The 14,986-nt window shown below is 34.8% G+C and overlaps 2 protein-coding genes across 8 annotated transcripts in view; one reads left to right on the forward strand and one right to left on the reverse strand.

Moving 5' to 3' along the window:
• The first annotated feature begins 598 nt into the window (after window positions 1–598).
• On the forward strand, window positions 599–5,410 carry LOC117105466. Its single transcript, XM_033246617.1, has 6 exons — window positions 599–762; window positions 1,281–2,457; window positions 2,590–2,832; window positions 3,002–3,103; window positions 3,462–3,677; window positions 3,958–5,410. Exons 2-6 carry the CDS (start codon window positions 1,293–1,295, stop codon window positions 4,299–4,301), a joined length of 2,070 nt encoding a protein of 689 aa, XP_033102508.1. The 5' UTR covers window positions 599–762; window positions 1,281–1,292; the 3' UTR covers window positions 4,302–5,410.
• A 1,845-nt stretch (window positions 5,411–7,255) lies between these two features.
• LOC117105449 (papilin-like) overlaps window positions 7,256–14,986 on the reverse strand; it is a 68,225-nt gene continuing 60,494 nt past the window's right edge. For all 7 annotated transcript variants that reach the window (XM_033246587.1, XM_033246588.1, XM_033246589.1 and 4 more), the window contains 7 exons: window positions 13,603–13,803; window positions 12,672–13,046; window positions 11,657–11,941; window positions 10,959–11,222; window positions 10,389–10,568; window positions 10,208–10,297; window positions 7,256–8,209 (listed from right to left, as the gene is read on the reverse strand). In XM_033246587.1, the coding sequence (XP_033102478.1) occupies window positions 8,064–8,209; window positions 10,208–10,297; window positions 10,389–10,568; window positions 10,959–11,222; window positions 11,657–11,941; window positions 12,672–13,046; window positions 13,603–13,803 (1,541 nt within the window). In that variant the 3' untranslated portion in view covers window positions 7,256–8,063. The remainder of the gene's footprint in view (window positions 8,210–10,207; window positions 10,298–10,388; window positions 10,569–10,958; window positions 11,223–11,656; window positions 11,942–12,671; window positions 13,047–13,602; window positions 13,804–14,986) is intronic.

Below are 14,986 nucleotides of genomic sequence, written 5' to 3' on the forward strand. Positions count from 1 at the left end.
CGTCGTTGTCGTTGTCGTTGTCGTTGTCGTTGTCGTTGTCGTTTTTGTTGTTGTTGTTGTTGTTGTTGTTGTTGTTGTTTTTGTTATTATTGTAATGAAATGTTAACACAAACAGTACACTGAGGTCAAAACATGTAAAAATATTTTTGTTAAGTTTTTTTTTTTTATTCCCTGACGGAATGTGGGTAGGGGGGGCTGGGCTTCCCCGACCAGGGGGAGGAAGCCTCTCTCATCCCCTCCCCCACCCCTGATTCATTCATGTTTTTAACAAGAAGTCATAATATATATATGTATACTTGCGGTGCACCACGCATACTGAAAAGAACTGTTGTTGGTTGAGAACGTCTCGAACGGTTTCGATTGAGTTGCTTCAATCGTCTTTATTGAAGGTCAATAATTTTTTTAATAATTTTTCAGGTTTTTAATTTTTTCCAATCATATATAGGTGTCTAATAGTCTTTTAAGAATGATATGATACGACGTTGAGGTGTTATGAATTTCTAAATACTGTAACATGTCAAGGATTTAGCTTATTTTTGTTGGTTACGCACCACTGAATTGTAACACTCATTACTCACTGCTTGGAGGCGCGGTTCATGTATCGTTGTATTGGTAACTATAAACAATAATAAGACTCGTCTGTTGCTCGCTGGGGATTCACATGAATTTGTCTTAAATTTAGCAATGTAGGCGACTTAAATGACAGGCACAGAGATGATTTAGTTAGATAAGTTTTGCAGAAACAAATTTTTATATTCATTGGTAAGAGCGACAAGCCTGGCCTTAGTTAGCTTAAGCCAAAGCAACTCATGTGTGTAGGCCTAACTAAGATTACAATAGTAAGCACAGGCAGCTCCAAGCTAAGCACGGAGGTATAAAAAATGTCAAATGGCATAAAGGGGATATACATAGGGCTTATTTAACGAAGAACGACCAGTCGAATATGACCATTGATTTAAGAGGGCAGGTGCGCTAATACATATAAGCCCAGGAGGCCCAGGCGTTAAATTAAAGCTTTCTATTTCTTTGCAATACTCCTCTCCCACCACCTCCCCCCACCCCATTGGACAGCTCAACACAGTTTATGTAATTTCTGTTATTTCTTATCCCTTGCACACTCTATAACCTCTGTGGGGTATGGGCTCCCCTGGCCCATCCAATTATTCTCCCATCAGATCCCATTGTGCTACAGGCCCCTGTTTATACAGTGTAGTTTTCATGCTATGATGCGGGACGCTTATTCACAACATGATGTTTATGGTCATTTCTTATATTTTCAGTTGATTGTTGGTATGGGGTGTGCAACCAGCCTTCAGCAGAAAAATCAAATAAATACACAGAGCAATATTATTATAAAAAATAAAAATATGGCAGATGAAAAACAACAATATGATGCAGATTTTATCATAAAGGAGAGAAACGAAGTAAATGAGAACGAAAATGGGGAGAATGCTGTTCAGACTGAAGAGGAAAATTCTGGAGAGAAACAAGATTTTAACAATGTGAAGTTGTATGAGCTCACGATACGGACTCAAGATGTACAGGTGAAACCAGAATTCCAAGAAGCACTAGATGGATGCAAAGATGAACTAACTGAAGCAATGAATTTTCTAAAAAGCACAGAAGACTATAAAAATGAACAAGTTTTAAGCAGTATGGAAATACTCAAAAAAAGTTATGTCAATACTAAATTGACTACATATCGTCCATTGCTCGGGGAACACTTATGCAACATTGGATTTCCCACCTTATTTATTAAATTCTGGATTGAGTTAAATAAATTAGATTTATTTGATCCAGAAAATAAACAAGAAGTGAAGGTTTTTAAAGCTATGAAAACTCTTACTTGGAATTATTCTGATGCTTCAATAGAAATATGCGCCGAGCTTGGAAAGGTCGGTGTGGTCCCATTACTTCTCTCAAGCCTCAAGCAAAAAGAATTGCTGCCAGAAACCCTAACAAACCCTAATATTATACATGTGAAGGGAAGTCTAGGGATATTAAACAATATGGTGCGACTTTATCCTGACAATATTCAACTCTTGCGGGACAATAATGCCGTAAAGCTTCTACTGGACTACACAGCGGTTAAATTCCTGATCTTAAAAGCCAATTGCTTTATGATCCTCTCGTTTCTCATTACCGACGAAGAGGTAAGCTTACTGGAGAATACCGGTGTTGCCGTTCGATTCATCATTGATCTGCTCACCACATCCTTGACTGGAGGAAAGGGACGAGGGTACAGCACTTCAGAAATACTTCTCTCTTTGAATAATCTAGCTCTTAATGATGAGAACAAATTGAAAATTGTGGAATACAATGGTCTTGCTCAGTTGGATAGAGCACTTAAAAAGCGCACAAAATCAATCCTTGTTCTTTCTGCAATGCTTATTTGGAAATTAGCTTTCATGGAGCAAAATCGTGAGAGAATAAGAGAAGAAGAAAGCCTAATAAATGGTGAGAATAACGATGGATAAAACAGCTTTATTTATTTATTTACAAATATATTTACAAATATATTTTACATACACATATTTTTTATGTGTTTCAAACTAATACAGAATGATACTTTGATACTTTCTTCATTAGGTTTAAAGCTTAACAAGAGTTCCGGCATTTCCAAAATACAAGCAGCATGCTCAGGTGCATTGTGGGAAATATTTGAGGGACAGCCTAATGTAAATGAAAATATACTTGTCATCCAACCAACGTTCAAGAAAGGCCCCCATGTGATGATCAGCTACCAATGGGATGTACAACCAAGAATTATTAAGTTGAAAGAAAAACTCCAGAAAGAAGGTTACAATGTCTGGATGGATATAGACCAGATGGGTAAGTGCAACTGTGTTGTATTTGCACCCATCTTGCATAATATTTACATGTAAAATGTTGACTATTAATATTAATAGTCAACAGGCAAGCCTAGGTACATGAATATATTTCTGAAAAATATACAAGACAAAGAAGTAATAAATAATGAACATCTATTTTTATTCTTTAGAGGGCGACATATTGGGTGCAATGGCTGCTGCTGTTGAGAATGCTTCTGTCATTCTGTCATGCATTTCTAAGAAGTACAAGGACAGTACAAGCTGTAGAACAGGTTACTTTATTGCTTTTTGAAATATAATAGAAAATTTTTTACAGGGTTCCGAGTTGAAAGAAATCCCTTTACGGGAAATCTGGTATAAGCTTTCTTAAATATTTTATTTTATTTCACCGCACATGGCGATACCAATAGGCACTGACTTCCATGAGACAAGTGATATTAAAGTAGTAAATACATACAAATATGATTTTGCGGGAGGTGGGTTATTTTCCGGTAGATTCTTGCTTGCTTGCGGGAGTGCGGGAGGCCGTCCCAATTTCTGGGAGACTTGGGTCACTCTGATTATTGTTTGGGAACTATGTTGCCAACATTGACAAATACAATATGTAATGTATATTATTTCCCATTGCAGAAGCAACATATGCTTACAAACAGAATAAGCCAATTATCCCCTTGATGGTGGAAGAAAATTATGTGCCTGATGGTTGGCTCGGAGCTCTTATTGGCACTTTGATTTACTTTCCTTTGTTTGACGACTCCAAGTTGGACAAAGAGTTCCAGCGTATTGTAAGTGAGATTGGTGATCGAGGAAAACAGCAGAAAGGACAGAAAAAAATACAACATAAAGGTATTTGCTGAAAACATTTGTAATTCACTATTTATGCATTTGTCCCTGTAGTTATGATTTGATGCATTTTATGTATTTATTTCATAGGATCTTTTCAATTTCAGAAAGATTTTCTGTTGGTGCATTTTTCCTGGGTCAAAAAAACCTTGTCACATTGACTTCTCCATGGATTCCCATCAGACCAACGTTAGCGCCAAGATATGCCTTATAAACCAGACCTCGTTGTTTTCAACTTTACTACATGTTTAATACTATGTCTTTCAATTTCTTTTGCATATAGAAATCCTGGCTGTCGCTGCTCCAATTGAAGGTTCTAGAAATAACAGAGGCATTGATTCAACAGACAAACCTGCAGCTCCGCCTCCAAAGGCCACACCCCCAAGGATAAAAGCTGATATCTCCAACTGGACATCAAGTGATGTTGAGAAGTGGTTGAAAGAGATCAAACTAGAGGAATGTAGGTCTGCCATGAAGGATGTAGATGGTGACATCTTGATGCAGATGTATAGGATGTCAAAAGAAGCACCAGATTTCTTCTACTCGAGATTAGAGAGAGACTTTGAAATGAACCATTTGATGCAGATATTGAAGTTCTCAAGTGCTTTAGAGAAAATTTTGTGTTGAGTGTAAATTTGAGTACTTTAGTACTAAATCCAGATGTACAAGATGTCAAAAGAATCACCAGATTGTTTCTACTCAATTAAGAGAGAATTTATTATGAACCATTTGAAACAGATACTTAAATTCTCAAGTTCTGTGTTGAGTGTAGATTTAAGTAGTGCTTTTGAATTATTATTTATATAACATAAATATATGAAATATATTTTTCCATTGTAAATAATCCTGTTATTTAAAGATTTTGTAGTGAAAAGTCTAAAATTCAACAAAAATATAATACTTCGCATAGAACAGTGAGAATCCTACAGTATATAGTTATCAAGTCCGTCAGAAGCGGTTTCGGCAGGTCCGGACCAATAATTTGTATCGTTTGTAAGCCAAATTGTACTTCTCTTTTTTTTACAAAATTAAATGACTCGACTTCAAGTAACAAATCAGTCAGTCTCGGCCATTCTCCTTGATGTTACTGTTCATGAGTTGCTTGTCGAAATTTACGTCTTTATTTTTACCATTTTAATGTACCGTGTTACCACAGGTAAAAGTCGCGGTTTCCGAAAATATACTTTATCTCATTGTATATAATATATATCTGGCAACTCTTGTATATAAACATTCTTTTTATTATTGTATAGAATAAATATTGTAGGTCTAGTTGTGTATTTATTCAACAAAGCATCTCCTTATTATTGTTATTATTTAATTATAGGTACTGGATATACTAGCGTATAAGGCGACCCGGGTATAAGACGAAACCTGAGAAGATTTTTGTATGCCGGCGTATAAGACGACCCACTGTTTGATCATCAGAATTCCTACTTTTTTCTATTTTATGGTCTTCAAACTTAATCTAGCTGGCTAAAAAAGGAGCAAATGCAAGGCTAATCTTACAAATAATACCTTTTTGAGCTTTTAAATGTTCATCAAAATCTTATTTCCCCCATATTTAAAATTGCGTTCATTCACACTAACATTTAGTTGCTTCATTGCAGTAGTAAATTCGTGTTATGCACGATCTGCACATAATACGAACATAATTTTTAACAAAAAATATTTCCTATAAAAAAAAGCTGCAACTTCTGTAGCTTATTAAATTTGTGTATACAGCTACTTCCAAATTTATCCTATGTGTAAATTTTGTTATCGTATTTAAGTTAGTGGTTTCAATAAATAAATCTGTAACTGTATTTTCCTATATATCAATAAATATAGCCCTATGCTTATTTATTGTTAAGGATAGGCCTATATTTTAACTGCAATATGCATAATACTGTATATGAATTAAAGACTATTTTAAAAATAAAATTGATGTTAAAATAATAAAACAAATATGGAATTATCAAAGGGTGGGTCATCTAAATCCTTCCTGCGGCTGGGTGTGTCTGGGTTGCAATCCCATATGGTAGATTAATCAAGCTGTCACCTAGACTCAAGGTTCGACCACGTTGATAACCTTCAGACGCTTCATCATCAGCTATTGTCCGTCGACTGCTGGACAAATGTTTCAGGATGTCGTCGCCAAATCAATTTATTCTCTTGCTGTGTTGCACCATCACTCTCCCCCAATAAATATTGATCTCATCTCTTAATCTTTTACGTTGTTTTCCCTTGTTTGTTTTGCCATCCATGGGGTCTGTTACTGTTTGTATTTGTTTGTACTCCTGCTGACTACAAGTTCAACAACTACAACGAAAACCACTGAGCCAAACTGCATTTTTACCATCATTTTTATTAATATTAATAATATTAATATTATTTTATTTATTTGTATTCATTCCCCTACCCCACTAGCTTGTCTAGGCCTTTCTACTACTGCCGCCAGTGTGTGGCTATTTTTTATGGGTCGATGAAACATGGGCACCGTACAATATCTCGATAATAGTTTGCCTAACCCTAACCCTCTTCAGTGTAAGGCATTGTATTTTACGACATTAAATGTGGAATACCCTGGCTCTACTACTTGGCTAGTAGTAGGCCCTAGGTTGTCGTCAGTTTCTGTGGTTATTTTTAATGGGATTTTCAATGCATAGGTCTACGTACGTAGGTACGACGATAGAGCCTAATATACTTTTTTTGCGATAATTTAATTACAATTCCCACTGATGAACTGGCTGTAAAGATAATAGAGGCTTTCGACCCGCTCAGGTTCTCATTATCTTCCATCCATAACATATAGTTTTCCCGTTTCTATTTCATACCCTCTTCGCAGCCGCTGTTTGGTTCCCAAGACGTTTTTTTGGTAATCATACCATCTTCGCAGCCGCTATTTGGTTCCCGAGATGTCTTCGCAGCCGTTATTTGGTCCCTGAGATGTCTTTTTGGTAACTGCGCATGCTCGACATGGCTCGATAACGTCACTCAATGCACATGCTCACTGGCTGGCTAGCATTTCCAAGCGCATGCTCACTGTGTTTTTATAGATAATTAACGGAAATTATTTGGTAAATGCGCATGCGCATTGCTTAGTTCAGAATTCCCATTTCTTCGTAGTAAAAGCTACCGCTACCTACAGTTTCTTAATGACTATTTCCTTTTTAACGTTACAGCCTGAAAGTGTGGAGTGAAGATCTAAAATTTGAGCTTGTGTGGGGACTTACAGGTGGGTAGCTATATATCATCCCTGTAAATGTAGTGTTTTCATGCGTAATACTGGCAGAATACAGATGCCCTGTAATGCCATATTTAATTAGAAAAAGGTTTTCCATCTTGGGCAATGGATTATCAAGCACTGAGTTAATGGCATGTGCTATATGTAGATATTAATATAAATATGTATATAAAAAACATTGTAATCCAGGGGTATATCACAATTCCAAAGTTTTAGTTGCAATTAATTTGGGAAACTTGTTCCATTTTAGTCTAAAAAATGTATAGAGAGAATGATAACTTATTAAAAAATATTTGATGTAGTGTAATTCACAGCCTCAATCTTGCTACAACATTTCTTTAAAAGTACTCATTTATTAAAAACATTTTTCTTTAATAATAAACTGCATCCTGATCAAATAAAATAAGTAAAACTAATTATGTTTTTCAAATTGCTACATTATTTTAACATAATTATAAACTAATTAATATACCAAAATTACATGGCATAATTAAAAGTAGATCTTATATAAATAATAGAGTTTCTCCTTTTCATTCCTTTTTAAAAAGAATATTGCTTAAGTACCTTAATATTTTTTCAGGTAGTTTTATATGATTCATCACATACTAAATTACAAACTTAATTCTATTGGTATACAGCAATATACATTGGTTACGTTTTTGAATCTGCCATTATAAGCCTTTCAGAATATTTTGTAGATAACAAGCTACAATCTGTTTACAAATAAATAACTAAAAATAGAAATGAGTAAAAACGTAAATCTTTTATAAAATGAGAATGTATATTCTATGTGGAAATATACAATTTAACTAGAAGACATATTCAAAAATAAATTTAGGTCTGAATTATTTATATGAATTATATAAATAATAATAGTAATAATATTTGGTTATTGTTAGTTTGAACAATAACCAAATCCTGTATATTTCCTATATTTCCATCTGATACCCATTAAAATGCCTGCTTGATACATTAAAGGCCTATTAACACAGACTGCGATGATGGTACACAACAGCAACAAAAACAATCTACTGTATAGTGCACAACAATAGTGGTCATTAATGCATTGTTCATGGTTTGTTCTGCAGTCTAGATTCATAAGTATAACTTTGAAATATGATTGGCTAACGTCCATCAAGTTAGTTGTCTTGAGATACGATTCGCTAACGTCCGGCAAGTTGGTTGTTGTCTGTGCAGGTTTGACAGCAATACCCAGCATAGTAAGTATGCAAGCAGAGATCTGCTAGAAGAATTAAATTACAGTTTGCAAATTCTGGTCTATCTTTACAAACAGGATTCACTACTCCACCTGTGGAAAATAATAAGATAGCTTAGCCAACATCAATGTATTTTTAAATTCATTAAAATTCATCACAGCAAAGACACCAGCGAGTGTGGGTGTCAGGGGACATTGACCAAGCGTTCTCCCATCTGATGCAATATATATATATATATATATATATACACACACACATATATTATGTTTGTAGGTTCCACGTATGTCTTGATAATATAAAATGATATATATATATATATATATATATTTATATATACACATATATAATGTTTGTAGGTTCCACGTATGTCTTGATAATATAAAATGACTACGAATGCACAAAGTAGAGTTATATACGTTGACATAAGACATAAAATAATTTTTTATTTCGAACATGCCTGTGTTTATCCTCAGCGATAACACGTCTGATTAAAAAAGCTTAACAAACTAGCAATCGAGGATAAACAATAAACATTATAGCAGTGACTTAGATAAATCATAAATGATATGTTTAATTAGGGCGGATTATAAAGGGTGGTAACAACAAAGAAGATAATGAAAAGGCTAATCAGCCGAATGTAGGCCTATGATATCACTAGCCTGAGCCAATGAAAATGAAATATAACAAGTTAAAGAGTATTAAAAAGGATGAATTAATGAATAAAATGTATATAGATGAATGCATTGATTAATACAAAGTATAATCTGTGAGAAATCCTAAGTCTTTATTTATGCCATTTTTGTGAGTACAGTAATTAATTTAATGATCCATTTCAATTGGCAACGTCTGTCGGTGAGGGAATTGAAACCTGTACTTACTAAAATGAACTTAAGGTTAGAGATACAATGGTTGGCTAGGTTAAAATGCTTAGCTACAGGAAAGCCTAGTGTATTGTCTCTAATAGATTTTTTATGATTATTGCATCTTATTCTAAATTTGCAACCAGTTTCCCCGACGTATATAGTATCTATACATTGGGTCACCAAATAAGATATATGACATTTGAGGCGTTACAAGTGAGCAATGGTGAGTGTATGGTTAAGTGGCGGATGTTGATGGTGTCGTCGTTTATAAGAAGCTTGCAAATTTGGCATCGTGAATTACCACAAGGCCGATTACCAAATTTAGGGGTGAGAGTGGGAAGTTTAGATGAAGTTAGTAGTGAATAAAGGTTAGGAGGTTGTCAGTATGCTATGAAAGTGCTTCTAAATTTGATGAAGTGCAGTCAGAGAGAATGTGAAAATCTTGGGTGACAGTTTTGGTGAGATGTTGGATTTGGGGGTTTTAGTCGAGGACAAGGGTTATGCGAATAGAATTCGACTTGGCTTTATATTCAAGAAGTTGCTGGCATGATTTAGACGAGACCTTAATGATTAATGGTTTGATCAGTTTCATGGGGAAATTGCTGAGTCTTAATTTGTGGATGAGAGTGTTTATGTGTTTATCGAATTCCGTATTGGTGGAGCAAATTCGTTTTAATCTGAGCGCCTGACTATATATTATATTTTTTTTAGTTTTATGGGATGAGCGCTATTGAAGTTATAATATCTGTGGTTGTCTGTGGGCTTGGTGTAAACTGTTGACGTGACTTCATTATCTTTTAAACCAACTAATACATCTAAAAATGGGATTTCTGAGTAAGAGTTTTCCGTGGTGAACTTGATGCTGTGATGTGAGTTATTGATGTGGGAGATGAATGAGTTGAGTGTGTCAGGTCCATTTGGCCAAGTAAAGATATCATCGATATAGCGGCCATAAAATAGAGGTTGGAGAAGGTATGTGTAGATGTTTTTGTTTTTAAAATAGTCCATGAATATGTTGGCGTATGAGGGGGCCATTTTAGTACCCATAGCTGTGCCTTTAATTTGGCGATAGTTAGAATTATTAAGCATCACCAGGAATAAGATTCCTGATGATGCTTAAATAAAAGTGAAACATTGAATAAAATGGCATTGTCATTTTTAGGAGTGACAGTCCTACTATTTGTACTGAAACTCAGTGCACATCCTAATGATGTAAATCTAAGTCACCTGTTATTTTGACTTGAGCTGAACTTCTCTGAGAGCTCCTCTTATTGGATGCTGTACAGGTATAAAGTCCAGCATCTGTTTCTTTGGCATCTGAAAGAGAACAGAAATTTCAATTTTTGAGTTACTCAGATAAAAAGATAAAAATTAAATTAAGATGAATACTTTCTTAATATGACAGTACCTGTAATGATGAGGTTGCCGTTGGTTTTGATTGTATAACGTTCTAGTTGAGGGAGCCTTACGCTATTCTTGGTCCACCGAATCACAGGCTTAGGTGAACCCGTACTGGTGCAGGTCAGCGTTATCTGATCACCAACAGTTCGAATTAAATCACGAGGCGGACTAATTATTTTAACATCAGCTGAAAATAAATGGCCCAAATAATATATATAGATAAAAAATATAGTATATAAATACAAAATGACCTACTATGGGGTTATACATGCCTGTTCATCTAATAAGTACTGTACTATTTGGGAAATAACAGTGAAGTGTTGCAAACTCTTACAGATACCGATTGTTTATGTATTCACTGTCTGTCTGTTAGGATGACGTAAAAACTATATGAATGGATCATCATACATATTGGTCTATTGGAAGAGGTGATTACATTTTGAGGTGAAAAGGTCAAAATCCAGGTCACAGACAACCAAAAAATTACATTGGCAAAGGTATAGACTCTATCACACTCTATCATCATCATATAATCATCCACCCTTGATCTACTAGCACAAGAAATGGAATAACATACCTTCTACCACCAGGGTATAACGTGTCCGTTGTATGATCCCAATGTTCGTTCTACCGATGCATTCGTAACTGCCGGAATCGTCTAGCTCTATACGTCGAAGGACAAGTGTGTTGTCCACAAGCTGTATGATGTAAGGATCATTGGTTGGTAGAGGTTCACCTCCACGTGTCCACACAACTGTAGCATCATCAAAACCAGTCTTGCATTCTAAACGAACTGAGGAACCTACGACTCCTGTAACTGTCATGTGGTTGGATTTTTCTCCTAATAGAATGAACCAAGTAATGAATGAAGTAATATTATAGGCTTACTTAATATGTACAATGAAGTAGATTAAGAATAACCTAAATTACTGTACACCAAACAGACAAATCACATTTTTATATACATTGCCTGCGTTACTCAGTGGTTATCTACTGCTCAGAAAATTTACAGTGAGGGCATTTGGGGAGCACATGCAAATTCTTTTAAAGGGCGTATACAAACTTGTCCTCCTGTAGATACACCACTGGAATCACTGGCATTTTTTAAACCTTATAATTACTATTATCATTTGCTTGTATTATTTGTATGGTACAGTAATTAAAGGTTGGGAGTTCAAACAATCTTTATAACCTTAAAGACATTTGATAGAGTATCACAATCAGACTCATTTAGAATTTTTATTTTTGAACAAGGTACAAGGTAAAATATCTTACTGTGTACAACAACTTCCAGTGATTGGAAGTGTTCTCGACCAATTCCGTTGTTTGCCACGCAAGTATAAATCGCATTGTCATCCTCCTTAGTAGGGAAAATGCTTAGAACACCATTAGCTTTCAAATCCATACGTCTGTTGCGTAAGTCCTCGACAGATACATCACCTTTATACCATGTGATTGTTGGTGTTGGCTTTCCAGTGGCTGTACATGTGAGTTTTAGTGCTGTACCCCTTAGAACCTTCTGATCAGGTGATATAGAAGTAATTCGTGGTGACTCAGTACCTAAAAAAATCCACAATTTAAAATTGATTGGGCAAAAGTTACTGTAATTGACTTACAGTAAATACTCTTGTTAGACTGCAATGCTAATGAAAACCAAGTAGGCCTATGCAATTAAATAAGTTGCTTAAATAAATGTATTCCTAATTATTCAGTTTACTTTAAAGACAATATTTGATTAACAAATACTTCTTTGAAGTAACTCTAAGCAGAACGTTTGTTGAAGTAAAGTAAGCCTCCCTTTTCCCATACATGCTTGTCATTCAAACACACAATTGATCCACATGCTTTAACTACTGTTTATTTGCACTGTTTATAACATGTAAAGTTATTTCATTTGATACTTAACAAAAGTGAATTTTGTGGTTATCTATGAGTTGCATATTTTGGTAGTTGAAGTACAGTATGTCATTCCCCTACTTTGTTAGTGGAATAACGTTTTTAAAACTTATTTCAACTATCAAAAAATGTTCAATGGCCGTTGTTTTCTGATAATCTCTCAGTACATTATTTGCATCTGTTGTGTAACTGGATTTGTTATTATTTCAATTCTTGCTTATTATAGTATTTAAATATTTGAAGATTTAAAAAAAAAAATATCATTTCTATTACTGAATTTTTTCATTGGGGCCATTTTTACCTACTTGCAATATGGGGCTATTTTTACCGGGGCCATTTTTTCCGGGGCCATTTTTTCCTGGGCCATTTTTTCCTACATTCATACCATTCATACCTGGGCAACCTTGGAGATCACTCCTTTCAGCAAAATTGATACCATCTGGACAGCAGCCATAAAAGGACTGTTCACAGCTTATCTGTGTTGTGGTCTCTTCTATGGTCGTTGGTACTGGCATCGGTTGGGTGGTGGTTGTTTGTGTAGTTGTTATTTGTGTTGTTCTCTGAGCAGTTGTTCTTTGTGTAGTAGTGGTTCTTCTTCTAGTAGGGACTGTTGTTGAATCTTCTGTAATGATCAATGGCATTTTGGTAGTCGTCATTCTCCTGCTTTGTAAAGCTTTCGGAGGTCTTGGAGTATATGTTGTCCTGTGTCTTGGTAGGGCTGTTGAAAAAGGTGACCTCTCTTCACCACTTCCACCTTCAAATAATTCACCTACAATACAAAAAGAAAATATTCTTAGGTATTATAAATTTTGTGCATACAGAATGTTAATGCATTACTAGGACAAAAATCCCCAGGGAGAGAAGGAGGTTGCACAATGTGTGGACTTGACTTTCTTTTTAATATCTTTAAAAATTCTCTGCTGCTTTGATGAAGATCAGGTTGGTGTCATTTGCTTATATTAATAGAAACAAACAAATAAATACACAAACTTATTATTATATAATATTCATTCATTCATTCATTTCACTTTATTCATATAAAATATCAATAAAACATCAATAAAAAAGAGGTCACAAGTCATGGCTTGAAAGACTAATTGTATGCGAGCCTTAAAATTTCAGTAAAATTTAAGACAATATATACACAAATTAATTATAAATATAACTTATTGATATGCATTAGCATTTACTTATTTACAATTATATAAATTATGAAAATACATATTTTCCAAATTGAATTGAATTTTTTTTTTTTTTTTTTTATAAAAGGATGAATATGCTGAATTTTAATTATGATAATGCAAACTGAAAATAAATCAAATTACATTTTGGTTGTTTTCCTCGTTTTCCAGACCTGGTTCCTCGAATCTCAACTCCTGTGTTGACATCCACACAGAAGCAATATCCTTTGTGGCACTGTACTCGCTTGTAAAGACCATCAGAACACTCAGGGATGAAGGTGTCGGCATTGTCACTGATTGCAAGCTGACGCTCCTCCTCACACTTGTCCAGTAAGGAGTCAACTTCTGCAAATTTATAATTTTTTTCATTAAAACCTTTTTAAAACCACAATTTAAGGGTTCATTGTAAGTGTTACATCATCACTAAGAGGATGGGGATGAGAGAAGAATGTTTCAGCCATATTTTAATCATTTAACTACTGAAATAAAAAAAAAAGTTATGTACTTTTTTTTGCAGCTGAAGGGTCAATGAGTGTGTCCAATTGTCATAATCACTGTCACTAATTATCACTGACATTATATTAATAATCCAAAAATACCATCATCATCAATATTATAGTTATTATCATAGACACAATGGTCATTGCTAATGTTGTCATCATCACTGACACCATCATCATAGTTGTCTATCCCATGAGGTTTAGAGAGTCAAGAAAGAACTTGGTAGTACGGAAATTGCAACACTAGACACAATACAAACAAACAAAAGGTGTCTCATAAAATCGACAAGGCCATTATTCATATTTAACTGCAAAGCGAAACATTAATTGAGGCTACATGATTTGCCAATAATAATCAACTAATACTATGTTGATGGTATTAGTGCAAGCATTGTCCATTATCTGAATACACACAATTACATTATCATAACTACTTGAAATATATGATAGGGAGTTTGAGGATATGATTGACACAGAATAACAACAGCATGGTTGACAGTTCTACGTGTAGACATATATTAGTGTACATAACAAATTGACAACCATAGTGACAGTAAAAAAACGAGATTATTATTATTTGAAAATAAATATATGATGTTACTACATTACAATGTATTACCATCACATATAACACCATTAACACCATCACCAATTATATTATATGTGATCCATCAACACATTGTTAAGCTCTGTTATGTGACAAAGTTGTGTGATATAGATATATGGGTATGATGATGTCATAATACACCCAAATGTGGGAATATCACATTTATTTGTCACATAATATGTATTTGTGTGCAGAGATACACAGGGGCGGATTTAGGGGGGGGCCGGCCCGGCCCCGGCCCCCCCTTTTGGGAGGTAAAAAAAAAGAAAAAAAGAAGAAAAAAAGAGAGAAAAAGAAAAAAATGATAGCCCAGAATGCCTCAAACGTTATGTTCGGGCGTCTAGAACACAAAAATTTCGCGGGGGCGTGCCCCAGACCCCCTACGACAGTGTTGTCTCAATCGGCCCAACTTTCGGCCCCC

This window comes from Anneissia japonica, unplaced genomic scaffold (assembly GCF_011630105.1).
Source record: "Anneissia japonica isolate Jap-2015-1 unplaced genomic scaffold, ASM1163010v1 scaffold1128_len1000024_cov185, whole genome shotgun sequence".
Taxonomy (NCBI): domain Eukaryota; kingdom Metazoa; phylum Echinodermata; class Crinoidea; order Comatulida; family Comatulidae; genus Anneissia; species Anneissia japonica.

Bases quoted from the DNA above. Each gene is read 5' to 3' on its own strand.
- LOC117105466 (XM_033246617.1), top strand. From the start codon at position 1,293: ATGGGGTGTGCAACCAGCCTTCAGCAGAAAAATCAAATAAATACACAG. The intron at 2,458-2,589 runs GTGAGAATAACG...TTTCTTCATTAG, and splicing joins AGAAGAAAGCCTAATAAATG to GTTTAAAGCTTAACAAGAGT. The intron at 3,104-3,461 runs GTTACTTTATTG...TTCCCATTGCAG, and splicing joins CAGTACAAGCTGTAGAACAG to AAGCAACATATGCTTACAAA.